At 40.7% G+C, this 21,401-nt stretch overlaps 2 protein-coding genes across 6 annotated transcripts; both read left to right on the forward strand.

Moving 5' to 3' along the window:
- The first annotated feature begins 488 nt into the window (after positions 1-488).
- Positions 489-5,613, forward strand: LOC116323484 (zinc finger protein 83-like). Of its 5 annotated transcripts, none has more exons than XM_039616373.1 (4): positions 489-824; positions 2,494-2,954; positions 3,034-3,665; positions 4,121-5,613. In XM_039616373.1, exons 3-4 carry the CDS (start codon positions 3,098-3,100, stop codon positions 5,482-5,484), a joined length of 1,932 nt encoding a protein of 643 aa, XP_039472307.1. In that variant the 5' UTR covers positions 489-824; positions 2,494-2,954; positions 3,034-3,097; the 3' UTR covers positions 5,485-5,613. The 5 variants fall into 5 exon arrangements, with proteins under 5 accessions (XP_039472307.1, XP_039472306.1, XP_031599689.2 ...); XM_039616372.1 differs by having other exon boundaries at positions 2,494-2,632; positions 2,741-3,665; XM_031743829.2 differs by having other exon boundaries at positions 2,494-3,665.
- A 6,427-nt stretch (positions 5,614-12,040) lies between these two features.
- LOC116323480 (cilia- and flagella-associated protein 251-like) lies at positions 12,041-20,981 on the forward strand. Its single transcript, XM_031743820.2, has 6 exons — positions 12,041-12,415; positions 14,455-14,550; positions 17,900-17,995; positions 18,318-18,422; positions 18,643-18,779; positions 19,191-20,981. Exons 1-6 carry the CDS (start codon positions 12,222-12,224, stop codon positions 20,525-20,527), a joined length of 1,965 nt encoding a protein of 654 aa, XP_031599680.2. The 5' UTR covers positions 12,041-12,221; the 3' UTR covers positions 20,528-20,981.
- Positions 20,982-21,401: the final 420 nt, after the last annotated feature.

Consider the following 21,401-nt stretch of genomic DNA (forward strand, 5'->3'; position numbering starts at 1 on the left):
ATAAATTATAATGTTTATTATTCTGTATAATGAGTATGCTTGTGTCTGTGAAGGTTCTCACTCATCCAGGTCATCGTAGTCAAAGGAGTTTGCAAAGAAAAGCGTCTGGACTTCTTTAAGTTGCTTGAAGACGTTTCACCTCTCATCCGAGAAGCTTCTTCAGTTCTAAGGTCAAATGGCCGAGAGTCCCAGATTTAAACCCAGTGGGAGCATCCCCCCAAGGAGGGACAAAGGACCCCCTGGTGATCCTCTAATCACATGCGCCAAGGTGTGAAAGTATGCTTGCTTCACGTACTTTAATTATATTTGCCTAAATCTTTAGTACTCTTAATCTATTTCAGTAAGATTGCGGCTTTTACTTAAGTTAAAGTTTAGAGAAAAAATGAGGCTTGAATGCCCCCCACACACACACACACACCAACCAAGAATAATGTGTTGCAAAACGAATGTAGGAACCTTCGTGTGCTTGTACTGAGTTGCAAGGGGGAACAAAACAAAGATCGGACTCACTGGCATGTAGCTTATGGAGATGTTATGGAGAGGATGCTCATCCCTCGGTATGTTTTTTGCTAACCGTGTTGTGTTCTGTGAATTTTGAGGAGCCACAAGCTGACAAACGGAGGACCTCAGCGTTTAATAAACTCCCTGGAGCGCGAATCTGAGCCGCCAATGAAGCCAAAACACGAAGATGCGGAAGTAAATGTGGAGGGGCTGCCGCAGGAAACCAGAGTGAACATCGGTGCTGCCTTCCCCAGGTGGACAGCACTGAAGAGGGACAAATGTTTCCAGACTGACGCTGAACTTGCGTGTTTTCTGCTGGACAGGTAACCTCTGCTACCTATGGCGGAAATATCTAAACCCCGTTGGGATGCAGATCGTACGTACAATGCTCCAAAAGTTTAAACTCAGACTTGGGGTGTAACAGGTGTAAATGAAACCTTTGCGTCATGATGCTTTTCTTGGGTATGTGTATCAGTGTGAGGTGAAGTCACTGGTATGAAGGGCAGATTGGAGCCCGTTTTTAACTCTGAAGGTTTTATGCTCAGTATCAGTCTGTTCAGCATCAGCTGCATCTGTCTGTGACAATAACTTTCTTCTGTAGGCCTGATTGGGGCCAGTTTTCAGCTCAGGAGGTTTATAGACAAATATGTTGGGAGTCCAAAAGCAGCATAATTTCATTTAGCAGGAAAGTAGGGTTAAAGTGTTTTGGGTTCTTGTTCATAACTAAAAGCAAAGTGGAGTGGGAGAAAGATAGGTCGATGCCTTAACCAATAATCTGTAGTGAAGAGAGAGTTTAGGATGAAAGCAAAGCAGTCAGTTTACAGGTCGATTTACATTCTTACACTTATCTGTGACCATGAACTCTGGGTAGTGACCAAATAAATAAGCTTTACTCTGGAGTGTGTCTCCCTTAGAGACAGGGAGAGGAGTTAGGTGATTGGGGAGGGACCCAGAGGAGATACTGTAGCTACTCTTCCACATCAGTATTCAGTTTGATCTGCTATTGAATAATCGTATTTTATTTTTTTAGACATGTTTTTCCTTTAAATATTAATTTTATACATCAGGCAGATTTGGATATCTGGATTTTATGTTGAATTCAAGTCTGTCTTTGCTTTAATTTGTATATCATTTCTATCACTCATTATTTTCTGCTTAATGGTTATAAAACTATTTATTGAGGAAGTGTTTGACTACTGCAGGCTGAATATCATTTTTTTAATATTCTTTTTTTCATTTCTTTAAATAACCTTTTGAAAAAGTGTTTCCATAAAAGAAATTATTAAAGCTAAGGTGTTTAAGCCCAAAAGTAATTTTTAAAAAAGACAGCATTTGTCCGATGTGCAGTAAAAAGCTTCTTGACAGTCACTCAGGCACTGTTAACAGCAAAGTGCGACAGGCTAGACCCAGATTAACTTGATATACATTCGTGAACATATGCATACGTCTGTATACGTATCACAACACAGCACTTTTTTCCCTTTGTCCTCTAATGTGGAGACTTTTGAAAACGCTCCTGTGTTTTATTTTGATAATTCTGTCCTGCAAGGATCACCACTTCTGTCAGACAGATGTAATAACATTGTTTCCGTCACTTATTCAAAGATTTAAAATTAGCATTTAAAACATTTTCCAAAGTATCCCACTAGTATAACTTATTTTCTGTTTTCTTCTCCTTTAAAAAAAAAAAAGCTTTTCCAAAAACACATTCAGAGTCATGCAGAAAAAAGAATTTCCCCAAAAGATGTTTCATTTTGTATTTTACTGACACAGTCCTGAAGTGACAAAGCTCAGATCTCTATGTGTGTGGACTTTCCTTCATATCAGACACAAAACCGATGCTGTACATTCACAGTGTGGACCTTTTTATCTTTCCATGATTGTTATTTATTCTTGTTTTTTGCACACATGAGCCCACTGTTCCTTTAGGATAAATCATAATGAAGATGACTGTGTTATTTAAGACATATCCTGTTGTTTTTCTTTATTCAGCTATGAGAGAAGTGCCACACCATCGTCTGCTATGAATGGAAAATTTTCAGATCTTCAGCAGCTGTTGCCAGTTAAAGAAGAGGTTCGCTGGAGTCCTAGTCTGGACCAGCAGGACACAGACGTTCACCACAAAAATGAGGTACATGAGGGAGAACAGTTTGATGGCCTGGTTGAGGTTGATATCACCAGGTTTCCAATTAGTCCTGTGAAGAGTGAAGATGATGATGAGAAACCTGACTCCTTGCAGCTTCATCAAAGGCCTCTGACCAGCTGCTCAGATAAACAAATGAAAGCAGAAATTGATGGAGAGGACTGTGGAGGACCAGAATCAGCCACTGACCCAAACCCACAACTGAGTCCTGATTCTCTTGAGATGGAAGTCAGCTTTGGTGATAAATTACAGAAACCTGAAACTGAAGATAGTGATGATGGTAGAAAGAAGAGCAGGACACTTGAGTCAGGTGAAAATGAAGATCTGGAATTTAACAGTGCCAACACATCCTTCAACTGCTCTGACTGTGGTAAACATTTCCTTTACAGGCAATCTCTTCAGAGACATGTGACAAGTCATTTGGAAAAAAGGACAAATAAAAAATGTTTTAAAATGAAGCAAAATCCAGATTCACAGAGTGCTGGCCACACAGGCGAGAAACCATTTCGCTGTAACGTTTGTGAAAAAACATTTAAACATCAGTATAATCTCTATAGACATTTGAAAATCCACACTGGAAAGAAACCATTTAGTTGTGGTGTTTGTAATAAAACATTTTCACAACTCTGGGACCTGAAAAGACACAAGATTGTCCACACAGGAGAGAAACCCTTTAACTGTAGTATGTGTGGCAAAAAATTTACACAGAGGATGCATTTTAAGAGACATATGAGGGTCCACACTGGGGAGAAACCGTTTGGTTGTGATGTTTATGGTAAAAGATTTAACTGTAAGAGAAACCTAAAGACACACATGAGAATTCACACAGGAGAGAAACCATACAGCTGTGATATTTGTAATAAAAGATTTTCACAACCAGTAATTTTGAAAAGGCACAGGAGCATCCACACAGGAGTTAAGAGCCTTCGACCAGCTGAACCAAGACGTCTTAGTTTGATGGCACTCGTGACACCATCAGCTGCTTCAGAACTGGTGCAGACACAAGTCTTGAACAGAGTAGGTAAGTGAAGCACATTCATGTGCATTTGTTGCAGCGTATTAACATATGACTCGTATGGCTTATCAAAACGCATTATTTTCACAATAGTGTATAGCAGGTCATTGTCCTTTCTTCCAAAGGATTTGGGATTTTCTGACAGTGGTGATTTACTCCAAAAATACACTGTCTGCAGCTGCATGACATTCTGGCTCTGACACAGCCAGGATGATGCTTCTCGTTCTAACAGATGTTTCACAAACATCCCAGAACTGACACGCTGTTCCATTTGCTTAAAATAGACTTTTTTTTTCTTTTTTTTTAACTGAAGCCATGTCAAGCTGCACAGATCAGTTGGGGAGGGCAGGCAAGTAGCCAGAGGAGTGACAGGGAGAATGCACTACATAATGAAAATAAAAGAACCCACACATGCTAAACACTCCAGTCTATGGACATTTGTGTTTCTGGGTTCCCTGCAGATATTCAGCAGACGTTCCTGATTAAAGACAAGTTTCCCTCGAGCCCCTGTGTGGACCAGCAGGACTCAGACCTCTACCAGATAAAGGCAGAACAGGAGGAACTCTTCATCTGTCGTGAGGGAGAGCACCTTAATGGGCTGCAGGAAACTGATATCACCAGGTTTCCAGTCACTGCAGTTCGAGTGAAGAGTGAAGATGATGAAGAGAAACCTGACTGCTCGCAACTGAATCAAGACAACAATGATTCCGAGCCTCCAAGCAGCTGCTCAGACAAACAAATAAAGTCAGAAACTGATGGAGGGGGCTGTGGAGAGACAGACCCTGACAAAAACCAGTCTGGTCATTTAAAACAAAATACTGATGGAAAAGTTTCTGACTCTTGTGAAACCGAAGTCAGTATTGATGATGATGATGATGATGATGATTGGCAGGAGCCTTTGACAGACTCTGGACCAGAAACTGAAGTCAGTAGCAATGGTTGGAAGGACGGCAGGGCTCTTGATTCAGGTGTAAAGTGTAAACGGTCTCTTCAGAAACGTATGATCAGTAGTTCAGGGATAAGGTCTTCATGCTGTTTAGCTAATAAGAAATGCTTAAAAGTGAACCGAACTGATTTAGAAGGAATCCAAACAGAAGATAAACCATTTGGCTGTGATACTTGTGGACAAAGATTTAATCAAAATGCACATCTAAAGACGCACATGAGAATCCACACAGGAGAGAAACCATTCAGCTGTAACATTTGTGAAAAAATATTTAGACATCAATACAACCTTAACAGACACATGAGAGTCCACACGGGAGAGAAACCATTTAGCTGTGGTGTTTGTGGACAAAAATTTAACCGTAACACAAATCTTAAGACGCACATGCGGATCCACACGGGGGAGAAACCATTTGGTTGTGGTCTTTGCAGTAAAAGATTTTCACAGCCTGGGGATCTGAAAAGACATAAGAGTGTCCACACAGGAGAGAAACCATTCAAATGTAGCATTTGTAGTAAAAGATTTACGCAGAGGATTCATTACAAAACTCACATGAGCGTTCACACAGGAGAAAGACCATTTGGTTGTGATTTGTGTGGCAAAACTTTTAACAGAGAAGGAAATCTGAAAATCCACAAAAGAGTCCACACAGGGGAGAAACCTTTTGGTTGTGATATTTGTGGACAAAAATTTAACCAAAGCACAAATCTGAAGACACACATGAGAGTCCACTCTGGAGAAAAACCCTTCCACTGTAGCATTTGTGGAGAAAGATTCACGCGAGAGGGAAGTCTGAGGAGACACATGAGACGCCAGGGAATGAACCATTTGATTGTGGTGAAAAGTTTACCTGACAGTAATCATAATGTAATTAAATGAATATATTTTAATTTATGTTGACAAAACATATATAATGCAATGGTGGTTTTTCAGTATTTCTAATTATGTTATTTATTATAAATCTCTAAATTATATAATATTAAACAATAAAACTGGGGGGAGAACTGGTCTGACAGTGCTTCCGTTTTTTTGTGGGGTTTTTTGTGTACATTTCAAACAAATTGATTAATGTGTGCTGCTTGCAGGTTCTCGGACTTATGGCATTTTAAATTATTTTAGTGTTAAAAAGGAAATGGAAGAAAGACTGGGACCTTTTCGTCATTGTTGCATGACAGAAATGCTTTCAACAATTTAAAATTTTATGATTTATCACACAATGTAACCAGGTAAAGGTGCCGTTCTTTTTGCCAGAAACCTTTCCTGCAGCTTCCTTCAGTGCTAACATATTATATTTTCAGTTTTCTAGGTTCAGGTTCCTAACCCTAACCCACAGGGGGAAGTTTGTTGGCTATAGAATCAGTTACATTTAGGAAAAGATGATTTGGGTTCAAATAAATTTTAGGGGTTTTTTGTGTCTGAAATTCTAAGAAGGTATTTTCTTTTTCAAATGTGTTTTGAGTGGCAAAATAGGCTAACGGATTTTGAACAGAGCCTCCGTAGTACTCTTCATTTGACCTGCTGCTCTACAAATTTTGGAGGGTTAATGGCATCAAAAAATAATTTTTACATTTCTAAGTAAAATTAAAAAGAGTACAGTGAATAAAGTGTCTGATTCTTTGGCTCTTTTGCTTCTCTTTGGCTCTCAGCGAAGGCAGTCGCACTTTTCTCCTCTCCTCCTTACCCTTATCTTCCCTGCTTAGCCTCTGTGTCATTGTCTTGTCTCGTGTGCATTACTTTCCCTGGAACAGTCTCTCACTGTCGTTCTCTAAAACCTAAAAGAATTATGGATTTGATCAACTGGTCTCTGAATGCTATTGACACCCTTTTCTCAACGAGAAGTCTGGGCTCGGGAGAGCCTGAGTGCCCTGGAGGGACTTTCCCTGCCGGATACACGATGGACGGGTGGCAGACCTGGAGGGTCGTGTGCCTGGCAGGACTGTCGATCGAGGACGCTGAAGATATCTACCTATTCGGAACCATGATAACAGGGTTCTTGCTGATCGGAGCTGGCCTGGCCCTGGTTTATCAGAGAAATAAGAAAGCGGAACCAGCTGTTCAAACCGCCCCAAGGCTGCCCACTGGAATCGAAGCGATGGGACGAGGCCCGACCTCTCACAACGAACGGAGCATGGTTAACACCTTGGAGACGCTTACAGCTGCTGTGAAGGCTCAAAACAACACCATCGAGCGTATGGGGGGATACATCAGAGAGAGGCCTGCTCAAAATGAGACCCTTGAGCGACAGTTGGATCACATCGCGGAACGGATCACTGCAGCTGTGAGGTCTCAGAATCAAAAGAATGACAACAACACGGAAAAGAAGTTTGATACCATCATGGGGAGGCTCGCGGCTCTCCAACGGGAGATTGAGGGACCAGCGTCGGAGTGTTAAAGAGCAGCTTGACATTCTCCTGGCCTGCTCGCATGAAAAATCAACCAAACCAATATCGAAATGCGGACATCACCACGGCGCCAGCTGCAGGCCCAAGGCTGGAGCCGAACAATTACTCCCTGATAACGACTGTGATGACTATTCTTCCCATCCCAAGGCCACCTGGATCGGCTGGAGGACTGTTTACTTAGCCTGATAGGGCGAAGGACAGTGTCTCTGCTGAACTATGGACACGCAGACACATACACTTACACTGATAAGCACTCACTGATCCCCCCTCCCCTCCCAACGTCTTCGATGCTTCCCTCCCCCCATGATGTGGACAGCGGGTCAGCTGGCGGCGCAGTCGAAAGGTTGCAGCAGTCCCAGATCAGATGTGCACACTGTGTTTATTGTGTTATGATATCCCCCTACCCAACCCTGTGGCTTGTCATGTCTTTCATAATGTTGTGCTGTGGTTATTCATGTGCGTTTTTTGTGCAGAGGAGCTTTTTTGTTTCCTGCTCCCGTGCTGTCCTGCCATGGAGGCACAGCATGAGAGGAGGTCTCTTTTTTTCCTCTTGTACCGTCCCGTTGTTGTGTACATTTCAGTGTTCTTTCTGCAACGCTACCGATCTCCGACTTGTAACCCCATGTGATGTCTGTGTACTGTGTGTAAGGTCGGGGGGGGGTCCCATCTCACTGCAGGGCAACCTGCTTGTTACAAATAAAGCTGATTCTGATTCTGATTCTGATGTATCCAAAGGTCAGCCTGTGTGAAAAGACAGGGCTTATGTAAGTTAAAGCACTGATTATTGAACAGTCTATGCTTTTGCGACTGTGGTTTGAGAACAGACAACAGGCATCTACATCAATTCACGTGATCCAGCCCTAACTATATGCTTTAGCAAAAAGGAAAGTTTGGAGCCTAATCTTAAAAGTAGAGATAGTGTCTGTCTCCTGTAACTAAACTGGATATTGTTTCCAAAGAGGAGGGGCCTGAAAACTGAAGGCTCTGCCTCCCATTCTACTTTTAAATACTCTAGGAACAACAAGTAAGCCTGCAGTGTGAGAGCGAAGTGCTCTAATAGGGTGATATGGTACTAGAAGGTCATTAAGATAAGATGGGGCCTGATTATTTGAGACCTTGTATGTGAGGAGCAGGATTTTGAATTCAGTTCTGGATTTAACAGGAAGCCAATGAAGGGGAGGCATTATAGGAGAAATATGCTTCCTCTTTCTAGTCCCTGTCAGGACTTGAATTAATTGAAGGCTTTTCAGTGAGTTTTTAGGACATCCTGATAATAATGAATTACAGTAGTCCAGCCTAGAAGTACTAAATGCATGAACTAGTTTTTCAGCTTCACTCGGAGACAGGATATTTCTAATTTTAGAGATATTGCACAAATGGAAGAAAGCAGTCTTACATATTTGTGTAATATGTGCAGGACATACTGTATCCTGGTGAATAATGACTCCAAGGTTGTTCACCGTGTTACTGGAGGCCAAGGTAATGCCATCCAGAGTAAGAATCTGGTGAAACCATATATCTAAGATTTTCAGGGCCGAGTACGATAACCTCAGTTTGATCTGAATTTAAAAGCAGAAGGTTAGAGGCCATCCAGGTCTTTATGTCTTTAAGACATTCCTGTAGTTTAAATAATTGGTGTGTCTTATCTGGCTTCATGAATAGATAAAGTTGGGTGTCATCTGTATGCTATTCCTTCTGATGATACTGCCTAAGGCAGGGGTCTCGAACTCCAGTCCTCGAGGGCTGGTGTCCTGAAGGCGACTGTTGGTGTGATTTGGCGCTGTATGAACAATAGATGCACTAGAGGGGAAACAGTGGCACCGCCTCCAAAGCTGGAATGTTTTTACAGGTGGAAGTCATTCTTGTTTTTTTCCTCTACATCTTTTCTGACTGTCCTGAAACTTTTCCATGTGTCCCTGTTGCAACACACCTGAATACATTTAGTAGGTCATTAGCAAGACTATAGAACTTGACTGAATGCTGAGGTTGCTATTCAGCCATTTGATTTATGTTACAGCAGCTCATGAGTGAATGAACATGGTGCAATAAAAGTACTTTTAGAAATACATTTTTCCAAACACTTATATTTACTTAAATTTACTTGAGTAGGGTTAGGGGTTGCCACTTCAGCATGCAGTCAAGTTTGTGAGTAAATCTGTTTGACTGAGATTAAAGTTATAGTTTTAGTTATAGTTTTCACACAGCTGAATAAACATGAAACAGAAAACTGATTAAACAGAAGTGTGAAATGGTAGAGGATTTACTCCAATGTCCTGTTATATATTAGCAAGCAAGGAGCAGATGGCTGAGTTTATTAAACTCCACCGAGACAGCTGGTGATGCAATTCTGAAGGCTAGACCGTCCCATTTCACAGCCTCGCACTTCCAGCCTTCTCGGTCTTCGAAGGACCCGGCCCATGTAGAGCGCGAAGGCCAGGTCCTCCGAAGGATGCAGCCTAGCTTTTGAGACATAGCTACAGTGTACTCTCAAGAACAGTTTCCCATCAAAAATCTAAATTTTCTGTATTATTCGCTTGCTTATTACGCACCACTCTACCGTTGTTTACAGCGCAGTCGGCCACTGTTTTTTGTTTTGTTTTGTTTTGTTTTTCAAAAATGACCTCAGACAAGAAAGCCTCATTTCTGCTGTTCAGTACTGAAGAAATTTAAACTTTTTAAATTATGCCAAATTGCAAAATGCTTAGCTGTGTCTCTAATGAAACCTCTGTAATTTTGCTCTGTTTCACTTCAGCAGCATCAGGTAATGATCCCATGTCGATTCATGGCTTTCTTCAGTTTTTGTTCTACTGTAGAATATTTTTAAGGTTATCTCACTTATCTGCTATAAAAAGCCAGGCCAGGCCAGGAAAATCTCCTTCATGTTCTTTTGTTTTATTACTTTGACACAAAGGCATCTGCTGTGATGCTCACACCTCTGATGAAGTCTCACAAGTGTCAGCTTTGTTTTTATACATAGATATAAAAATATAATATACTAATATAGAGATATGTACTGATAAATGATCAGAATTATAATATTTCTGACCATCTGAGTTAAAGTTGAATCGAATCTAATCGGATTGAATTGAATCGGGACCTTGTGAATCGGAATCAAATTGATTATAGAAATCAAAATCAATACCCAGCCCTACTCTGGCTTCCTCACACAGTCCAGAGATGTACTGTACTTATTGATACAACTGGTGATTCTAAATTGGCTGTGGATGTGAGGTGCTGTATGAGTGGTTAAAATGTGACTGATTATGCTGCCTTGATGACATTAAACAGTGGATGTCTTTAAAAAAAATTAAAATTAAATGAAAACAAAAAAAGAGTCACTTTTTGGTAACTTTGTTAATAATCACATTGGCGGTGCTCTGGGCCCCTTATCTTCCTATTGTAAGACAAATGTAAAAAACCTCGGTGTGTACCTTGATGGTTCCTTCAAACTGTGTAGGCAGGCGAGCGCAGTAGTCCAGTCCAATCTTTTTTTCATTTTAGACAGCTACTCAAGGTTAAGCCATACCTTTCAGCTAATGTCTTTGAATGTGTTATTCATCTGTTCATTACTTACAGACTGGACTACTGCAATTCTTTGTACTTTGTTTGTACTTTATTGTCTCCAGTTAGTGCAAAATACAGCTGCTTGTTTTCTGACTGGCACTAAACGGAAGGAGCGTGTAACCCCAGTTTTGGCCTCTCTACACTGGCTTCCTGTTCCTTACAAGATCCAATTTAAACTCTTACTTTTTGTTTTTGATTCACTTAATGGCTGAGCCCCTTCGTATCTGGCTGAGCTCCTATTTATTTATGCTCCAGAAAGAACCATGAGGTCCAGGTCGAAACTAAACTTAACTATTCCATGGACTAAACTTGCGTCTCTTGGTGACAGAGCCTTCTCTGTGGCAGGTCCCAGTCGTTGGAATAGTCTTCCTCTTAGTATTAGATCTGCACAAACACTCAAACATTTGAAATCGTTACTAAAGACACTTTTTATGGTCTGGCTTCGAACACACTTTGACCTAAACATTTTGATTTTAACACCCTTAGTTGTTGTCGTTGTTGTTTTTATTGACTTATTTAATCTACTTATTAGGGTTTTTTTCTTTATTTTACTGCATCATTGTTTTGCATTTTATTTATTTTAGTGGCATTTTACATTGCTGGGCACTTTGTGCAGCTTGAACTGTTTGGAAATGTGCTATAGAAATAAACTTGACCTTGACCTTGACTTGTAGTGTCATTTCTATATAAATACAAGTACCTTACACTGAACCACATGTTGAAAAGTGTTTCAAATTTAAGCTTTTTGGTTGTGTAATCATATTTTACAACCCACTTTTTACTGTTATAATCACACCTATAACATTACATCCAATCCTGTTAATCTGCTGGACACACCTTTTTCTTTAGAAGCGTTGTTTTGACAACAAAGAAGTGTATATTTATGTGTTTTATACCCTGGACGGATCCTTTAGAGATGTAACTGACATGTACTCAAAATGGTACTTTTTACAGTTTTTGTGGCGTTAACATACTTCCATTTCACTGAGTTATAAGTACTTTCTGCTTGTGCTCCTTTCAGTCCAATACACTTATTTTAAAAACATGCGTTAAGTGGAGTCGGTCCCCAGGTGGTGTATGGATGCTTCCCGACGCTCCTTATACTCACGATCAGTAAAGAATATGTTACCATAACTTTCTTATCTTAATGATTTAGATCATTTATGCATTTTTCCCCGCTAATGAATCATTAATATTTTACTAAGCCATTTTAGATTCTGTAATAACTTATTTTTGGTATTTTAGAGAAAACTGGTCTCACTTTGCATTGAGGCTCTTATTTTATTCACCTTTCAAACTTTGTAAACAGCTCTCTTTTTATTCAATTTGAAATTTTTACAAATGGAAACCTGCCTTCTTTTTTAATTACTTGATATTGGATAAAGATCAGATTATCTGAGTGAGCTACACACCCTTTACCAGGTCACAACCAGAAAGGGCAATACTGCCGGGTAAAATTCAGGGGTAGGAACTTTCTGTTGGGGGATGTGTGTTGCAAGGGGGAACAAAACAAAGTTCGGACTGAGGGGCACGCTGCTGTTTTGGTCATGTGCTAGTCGTAAAGTTTTTATCGTCCTCATGGAAGAATCGTCGCTTGTGCCTTAACTTTTTGTGGTGTCGTGGGGAGTTTGAGTGTCCGCATTTGGAAAAATGCAGGATCATAATTATTATTTCTCAGGAGAAAAGATCAAGGACGTGCTGACGAACAAGCTGGGGCACGAAGAGGAAAAACTCTTGGAAGAAACGAAAGTGTTCTTAGGCGTCGCCTTCTCCAGGTGGACCTCGCTGAAGAGGGACAAAAGTTTTCAGAGTGATGCCGAAGTGGCCTGCTTTCTGCTGGACAGGTAATTCAAGTTGTGCCTGGAAGCGACGCGTGAATCGGTGTTACTGTTTGAAAAATTACTTTACGAAGTGAGACACAAAGCGTAACAATTACGTTTATTTGCATGCGAGGAAGCAGTGTTAACGTCCCTTCGAGCCTCTTTATCTTTCCAACGCTGTGCTGGGAACAGAAACGTGTGAGACGCTTTTACAGGAAACACAGCTACGTGGTGTACTAGTACAGGCGTATTCAACTAGGATTTAGAGATCAAGCAACATAGAACTGTACATACACACATTATAACCACTGAAACATGATAAATGTGCATGTTCAAATGAAAACACAAATGAAGGGTGAAGGCTGTGAACAGTTTTAGGGGCTCATTTTGTTCCGCTCTTTTAATCAACTCCCCCACTTGTTTGCTCGTTAAGAAAATTGAGCTCCAGCTTGTCCTTCCAGGATTTTTAACCCGGGCTTACATGTGGAGGTGCTCATTCATGAGCTGGAATGATATTTAGCTTTGAGCATGTTCACTGTGGAGAAAATTGCGTGTTTTTTTTTGTGTGCAGCCATTGCTCTGTTTTCAATGTCCACTTTTCTTTTTGCACAGAACGTTTGTTCTTTATTTTTCTCTCAGTTTTTCTCAGCTATCTCCGGCGCACTCGTCTGTATCGATCCCTTTCTTTTTCTACATGTATCGCGTTCTTTCTGCCGTCTTCTCTTATCTAATCACAAAGCCCCTTTTTCTACAGCCCAGTAATGGCGGTTTTATTTTCGTGAACGAGACGCTCTCATTACTCATCGAGTGGGTAGGGTTACTGACCAGCCAATCGGTGGCATGCAGTCTGATGACGTCACATTTCAGTACCTGTTCAGATTGCTTGGAACCCCGGGAGAGCAGGTACTAAAAAAGTACTTGCTACCAGGTACTATGACCTAATGGAAAACCCTGAAAACCGTGCTGAGTCAATTTGACTAGGACTAGGTACTAATTAAAAAGGGGCTTAACTCTGAGCTGTGGCACTGTAGAGTCCCAGTATTTACCACCACCATTATTGCATTACACCTAGGGCTGCTACAAACGATTATTTTTGATAGTCGACTAGTCACCGATTATTTTTGCGATTAGTCGACTGATCACATCATGCATCCACTGGACATAAACCGTAAAGCTTATTGCACCAGCATGCATCTGCTCTTATATAACTATAATTAGCTTACAGCTTGAAGTGTTTACGGTATGTGCTAACTAAAAATAAAGACAAGGTGACAGTTTATTAAACTTTTAATGGAATTTGCAGATTGTCTCAGTGATGTTTAATAAACTCAACCGTCTGCTCCTTGCTCACTAAAATATGATAGGACACTGGAATAAATTCTCGACCATCTCACATTTGTTTAATCAGTTTTCTGTTTGACGTTTATTCAGCTGTGTGAAAACTGTAACTTTAATCTCAGCCAAACCGATTTACTCAGGCACAAATAAAACACTGAAAAAAGCCAAACAACATTTTTATGTTATCTAAGTTACTTACAGTGGCTTGCAAAAGTATTCGGCCCCCTTGAACTTTCCCACATTTTGTCACATTACAGCCACAAACATGAATCAATTTTACTGGAATTCCACGTGAAAGACCAATACAAAGTGGTGTACACGTGAGAAGTGGAACGAAAATCATACATGATCTGTATGAAAATCATACATGTTTGATCTGTACAACAGTGTTAGTCAAAGGAGTTTGCAAAGAAAAGCGTCTGGACTTCTTTGAGTTGCTTGAAGACGTTTCACCTCTCATCCGAGAAGCTTCTCGGATGAGAGGTGAAACGTTTTGCAAACTCCTTTGACTACGATGACCTGGATGACTGAGAACCTTCACAGACATACAACAGTGTTAGTTGTGGGTTAAATGTTGTTTCATTTGATTGATTCATATGATAGGAACAGTGAGAGAGGAAGGTGTGCGTTTATTATAAACCGTCTCTATGCTCCTCATTGTTAATGCCACCAGCAGTTGTGTCATGTAGAATTTAACATTTTGATGTTTCTGTTGTTTCCCCCAGCTATGAGAGAGTTGTGATGACATCAGCGCCCACAAAGGAAAAGCCTTTACAAGTCCCAGCTCCAGCAACCAGTCATTCTTTCAATGGAGCCAACAGGCAAGTCCTTCCATGTCAAGAAACTCCATATGTTTTCATGAATACATATTCACGTTAGGGGTGCAACGATACACAAAATTCACGATTCGGTTCGGTTCGATACTTTGGTGTCACGGTTCGATATTTTTTTGATACAAAAAAATGTTCATGCCATTTTAATTTGTCATTTATTAAAATTATAAATATATATTTTAACTCAAAAGTACAGTTTTTAAATTTAATGTTGCTGAAACAACAAAATAATAAAAAAAATAAATCTGTCAGATCGAGAAATCACTCATCTTTGGAAAAGAGAGTTTATTACAGAGAAATGGCTCTTTCCAAAATAAAAGCTATACTATACGCTTCTTCTGGGGTATATTCTCAGCAGCATATTAAACATATCAGGTCCCCATAAGGAGAATCATGTGCTAACGGCTGTCTAAATGACTCGGGTAAAGTTTGTAGCATGCGTGCTTGTTGTTTTTGTCTGCTTCCACTTGTCTTTGCACAAGGATGATGTCGGCGTAAATGTGCAGTCATAATCGTTGTGTTCCCACGAGTGCTGTCAGCGTTAATCTCGTTAAAATGACACTAACGCCATAACACGGCAAATCTCCGTTAACAAGTTACCTCGGATCGCCCCGTGCGTGGGGCTGGACGGCGTCAACACGTTAACAAGCTAACTGCGCTAACACTAGTTCCCACCAATTGAGCATTGTGTGGCACATCCGACATACTGTTTTACTTTTGTCCATGACGCGCTTACCATCAGGGTCATGCTTCACATGAAAACCAAGATAGTTCCAAAGGCCGGATCTGAATGAGGGTCGGGGAGGTTCAATTTCTAGTAGCGTTGAGGCAGTTGCCATGTTGCAACGAGCTTAACTTCTGTCTTGCTAGCTTGCGGTGCACTCAGTGGATCTGCACTCGACAGTGCAGCCTAGGCGGAGTAGTCGAACGCAGATCCACTGAGCGCTCAACACAGACAGCATCGTCAGAAGAAAAGTATATAAAATAAATTAAAAATAAAGTATTGTTCGATACATATGCGTACCGAACCGAAAGCACTGTATCGAATGGTTCAATATCGACACATGTATTGTTGCACCCCTAATTCACATATATGTACACTACCAGTTAAAAGTTTGGACACACCTTCTCATTTAATGTTTTTTCTTTATTTTCATGACTGTTTACATTGTAGATTCTCACTGAAAGCATCAAAACTATGAATAAACACATTTGGAGTTATGTAATAATTGAAAAAGTGTGAAATAACCCAAAACATGGTTTATATTTTAGATTCTTCAAAATAGGCACCTTTGCTTCATCAGGTTATTACCTGAAATGGTTTTCCAACAGCCTCGAAGGAGTTCCCAGAGATGCTGAACACTTGTTGGCCCTTTTGCCTTCACTCTGCAGTCCATCTCATCCCAAACCATCTTGATCGGGTTTAGGTCAGGTGACTGTGGAGGCCAGGGCATCTGGCGCAGCACTCAATCACTCTCCTTCTTGGTCAAATAGCCCTCACACAGCCTGGAGGTGTCTTTGTCCTTTTGAAAAATAAATGGCAGTCCCACTAAACACAAACTGGATGAGATGGCATGTCACTGTAGGATGCTGTGGTAACCATGCTGGTTCAGTGTGCCTTCAATTTTGAATAAATCCCCAACAGTGTCACCAGCAAAGCACCCCCACACCGTCACACCTCCTCCTCCATGCTTCACAGTGGGAACCATGCATGTAGAGACCATCCGTTCCCCTTTTCTGCATCACACAAAGACACGGCAGGTGGAACCAAAGATCTCAAATTTGGACTCATCAGCCCAAAGCCCAGATTTCCACTGCACTAATGTCCATTCCTTGTGTTTCTTGGCCCAAACAAATCTCTTATGCTTGTTGCTTTTCCTTAGTGGTAGTTTCTTAGCAGCTATTTGACCATAAAGGCCCGATTCGCACAGTGTCCTCGGAACTGTTGATGTAGACACGTGTCTGTTACTGTAGCTCTGTGTGGCATTTTCCTGGGGTGTAGTTAACTTGTGATTTCTGAGGCTCGTGACTCGGATGAATTTATCCTCAGCAGCAGAGGGGACTCTTGGTCTTCCTTTCCTGGGGTGGTCCTCATGTGAGCCAATTTCCTCGTAGCGCTTGATGGTCTTTGTGACTGCACCTGGGAGCACATTCAAAGTTTTTGCAATTTTCTGGACTGACTGACCTTCAGTTCTTAAAGTAATGATGGACTGTTGTTTCTCTTTACTTAGCTGATAGTTTTTGCCATAATATGAATTCTAACAGTTGTCAAATAGGGCTGTCAGCTGTGTACCAACCTTATTTCTGCACAACACAACTGGTAGTCCCAGCCACATTTAGAAAGCAAGAAAATCCACAAATGAACCCTGGCAGGCACACCTGTGAAGTGAAAACCATTTCAGGTGACTATATCATGAAGCTCATTAAGAGAAGGCCAAGGGTTTGCAGTGCTGTCTACAAAGCAAAGGGTGGCTACTTTCAGGAATGTAAAATATATGATATATTTGGAGTTATTTATCAATTTTTACTTTGCTACACAATTCCATACATCTTGCTTCATATATTTGATGTCTTCAGTATGTAGGTGAAGGAAAGATGTGAAGGGGAATTTATAAGCACTTAGAATGAGAATGCCGTTGTGTACTCCAGACTCTGTGATTATGTGATGGTGTTGAAACGACATTTTCCAGAAGATGGACTACAAAATGCACATCTTACTTCACCCCAACATGTTCTTACTGCATTGTTACAGCTGGTCTCAGAAACAATGGTGTGAAATGGAAAACACATTATTAACTTTGTGCTGTTCATTTTAAAAATGGTAAATGGTCTGTATTTGTATAGTGCTTTACTTAGTCCCTAAGGACCCCAAAGCGCTTTACACATCCAGTCATCCACCAATTCACACATACATTCACACACTGGTGATGGCAAGCTACATTGTAGCCACAGCCACCCTGGGGCGCACTGACAGAGGCGAGGCTGCTGGACACTGGCGCCACCGGGCCCTCTGACCACCACCAGTAGGCAACGGGTGAAGTGTCTTGCCCAAGGACACAACGACCGAGACTGTCCAAGCCGGGGCTCGAACTGGCAACCTTCCGGTTCAAGCCCCGGCTTGGACAAAATGTGTATTTATCAATGTTAAAAAGGTTTTGAGTTTCACAAATTAATGTGTGTTTTGATGTTTGATCTGTAGAACAGTGTTAGCTGTGGGTTAAATGTTGTTTAATTTGATTGATTCATATGATAGGAACAGTGAGAGAGGAAGGTTAATGCCACCAGCAGTTGTGTCATGTAGAATTTAACATTTTGATGTTTCTGTTGTTTCCCCCAGCTATGAGAGAGTTGTGATGACATCAGCGCCCACAAAGGAAAAGCCTTCACAAGTCCCAGCTCCAGCTACCTTTGGTACCACTCGTTCTTTCAACAGGTATGGCCTTCCATGTCTAAATTTATAAATGTTTTGCATATATTCAGGCTGCTAGTTTGGTTTTATGATGAATGTAATGCTGCATTTTGTTGCCACTGGCTCAGAACTAACACACTTTGATACAGTCAGTTTTGACTTTTTCTTCCAACGTCTGTACACACAACCAATGGCATGAAATGAAACAAATTTATATTTAACTTTGTGCCGTTCAGTGTTGTAGGTTTAAAATAAACCACCTCTTGGTATGCTCCTCATGGTTAATTCCAGCAGCAGTTGTGTCATGTAGAATTTAACATTTTGATGTTTCTGTTGTTTCCTCCAGCTATGAGAGAGTTGTGATGACATCATTGGCCACAAAGGAAAAACCGATACAAGTCATAGGTCCAGCTGCCTTTGGCACCACTCGTTCTTTCAGTGGAGCAAACAGGTAAGTCTTTTCTTGTCCAAATTTGTATATTTTTGTATATAGTCATGTATACATTTTAAAGATTTAATTCCATGGCTGCTCTAGCATCTGTTTTTGGATCAGTTGAGACCAACAGAAAACAGAAAAATGCGTAAACACAAAATTAGTATTTATAAGAACCATTAGTCTCACACGTTGTGGGGTATAACTCTGAATATCTCGATGGCTTATTGTTTTTCAGATTTCCATATCCAAGATTGCCAAATGGAGTGGGGATGCGTCCAGTGATGAACCTTCGACCAGCGGACCCCGGAATTCTCAAAATGGTTGTATTTGTACCTCCGCGAGCAACATCAGGGTTAACACAAGTCAGGAGAAGTAAGTATTAAATTATTTTTTATTTTATTGTAGCCTATTAAATTATGATTATTCCCACAAAATTATGTAAAAACTATTAGATGGCACAATAACTTAATATGTGATGGCACTAACTTACACATGGCTGGGGATTATTTTATCCATAAATGACTACAATTGACTGCTGCAACTGCTCTCTACTTTGTGATTTAAACTAAAGAAAGGTAAATATACAACAACTGTCAGCTGGGTCCATCAGCTGTGAACTGGAACTGAGACTTTTTCACCAGTTTTAATAAAATAAATGCTGTTCTTGAATAATTTGTAATTTGAAAATCTTTCCAAAAATTGAAAATAAAAGGACACATTTCTAATTAATATTAAAACTGCAGACACACACTCATCCATTATCCACATCTGTGTTCAATGCAGATGCCCAAGATGCTCCACCTCAATTAAATGCTGGTCTGAAACGGTGGGTCATAGATCATCTCCAGCTAAAGAAAAAACAGGAAGAAGGGCCCACAAAGATGGAGCTGGAGGAGCGTCATATAGAGGAGGAGCAGGAGGAGCGTTGTATAAAGATGGAGCTGGAGGAGCGTCGTATAGAGGAGGAGCGTCGTATAGAGGAGGAGCAGGAGGAGCGTCGTATAAAGACGGAGCTGGAAGAGCATTGTATAGAGACGGAGCTGGAGGAGCGTCATATAGAGACGGATCTGGAGCAGCGTCGTATAATAAATCAGCAGGAGGAGCGCCACGAAAAGGAGGAGCAGGAAGAATGCCACTTAAAAGACGAACACAAAGAACGCCAAATAAAGGAGGAGCAGGAGGAACATCACATAAATGGCGAAGAGGTTGAAGTGAATCTTAATAGGATAAAGGAGGCTGATATCGCTGGGTTCCTGCTCACTTCTGTTCATGTGAAGAGTGAAAATGATGAAAAGAAACCGCAGTCCCCACAACCTTATCAAGGCCCACCTCTCAAAAACAGGCAAGCGCAGACACAAAACAGAGGATCAGGTAAACGAATGAAAACAGAAACTGAGGACGATGGAGCAAGCAAACAGGCTAGGAACGCTCATCACAGTAGCTGTTTACCACAGAATACTAATGTACAGGCTTCAGACTTCACCGAGACTAAAGATGTTGCTGTGGGTGGTGATTGTGATAATTATTGGCAGGAGCCATTGTCTGCTTCTGAACCTGAAACTGAAGATGGCAAGAGTAAAAATTCTAACCTGCATCAATCTCTGTCAGAATCTGGATCTGAAACTGAAGACAGCAGCATTGATAATTATAACTTGCATGGATCTTCAACAGAATCTGGCTCTGAAACTGAAGATAGCAGCATCGATAATTATAACTTGCATGGATCTTCATCAGAATCTGGCTCTGAAACTGAAGACAGCAGCATTGATAATTATAACTTGAACGGATCTTCATCAGAATCTGGATCTGAAACGGAAAGCAGCAGCAGCAGCAGCAGCAGCAGCATTGATAATTATAACTTGCATGGACCTTCATCAGAATCTGGATCTGAAACGGAAAGCAGCAGCAGTGTTGATAATTATAACTTGCATGGACCTTCATCAGAATCTGGATCTGAAACTGAAGGCAGCAGCAATGAAGATGATGGTAAATGGCAGAAACCATTGTTAAACTCTGAATCTAAACTTGTAAACAGTGGTGCAAATGGAAAAAAGCGATTTCACACACCAGAGAAACCATTTCATTGTAAAATTAGACGTAAAACAAGTAAAATATTTTAATAAACCAAAACAGATTACTTAAGACACATAGGACAGGACAAACAGTTTGCAGCTTTTGTAAAAAAAAAAAAAATAATAATAATATTAAGGTTAAAGTGTCAGATGTAGGGGTTCACATGGGGCCGAGAGAGAGACCATTTAGTTGTAGCGTTGGCACAAAGCCACATGACTGATGACATGACATGATTTATTACATATTTTTAGTGTTATGGTCATTGGTGTTTCTGATGGCTTTCTAGCATGCACGGAAGAGTAGGAAATTTGAACAAGGGGTTATCTTATCACATTCATGTTTCTAAATTGCTGAATAGTTAGTTGATCAGTACAAGAGAATAATTCCAGATGATGCTGTGTACATGGTCTTTCAGTAATTATTAGTGGCAGTAATCTGATTTAAACCATTTTTGTTGATGATGGCTAAGGTAACATCAATAAAGCACACTGAGAAACTGCCTCCATGCTTTTTCTTTACTGGAGCCTATCCCAGATGTTACAGGTCAAGAGAAGTGGGTACACTTTGAATAGGCTGTCAGCCTTTAAGGTGGAAGTCATTAAATTGTGATGTGACCAAGTTTTCTTATCTAATCTCCAACCTTCCCTTTGTGGGAAAAAAAAAAAAAAAAAAAACGTATATTAAAAGAGTAGTTGTAAAACAGCTAACTGATCAGCTGCAAAGGAATGGTTTGAGTTTCACTCAGGTTTCAGAGCTCATCACACTACAGAAAACAGCTGTACAGGGAGAGTCCTGATGTGTTCAGTTTTTTCAGAAGGAAGTACAGGAGAAATGTCTGTTGTTAAATGGTAAATGGCCTGTATTTGTATAGCGCTTTACTAGTCCCTAAGGACCCCAAAGCGCTTTACACATCCAGTCATC

The sequence above is a fragment of the Oreochromis aureus genome, linkage group 8 (genome assembly GCF_013358895.1).
Source record: "Oreochromis aureus strain Israel breed Guangdong linkage group 8, ZZ_aureus, whole genome shotgun sequence".
NCBI lineage: Eukaryota > Metazoa > Chordata > Actinopteri > Cichliformes > Cichlidae > Oreochromis > Oreochromis aureus.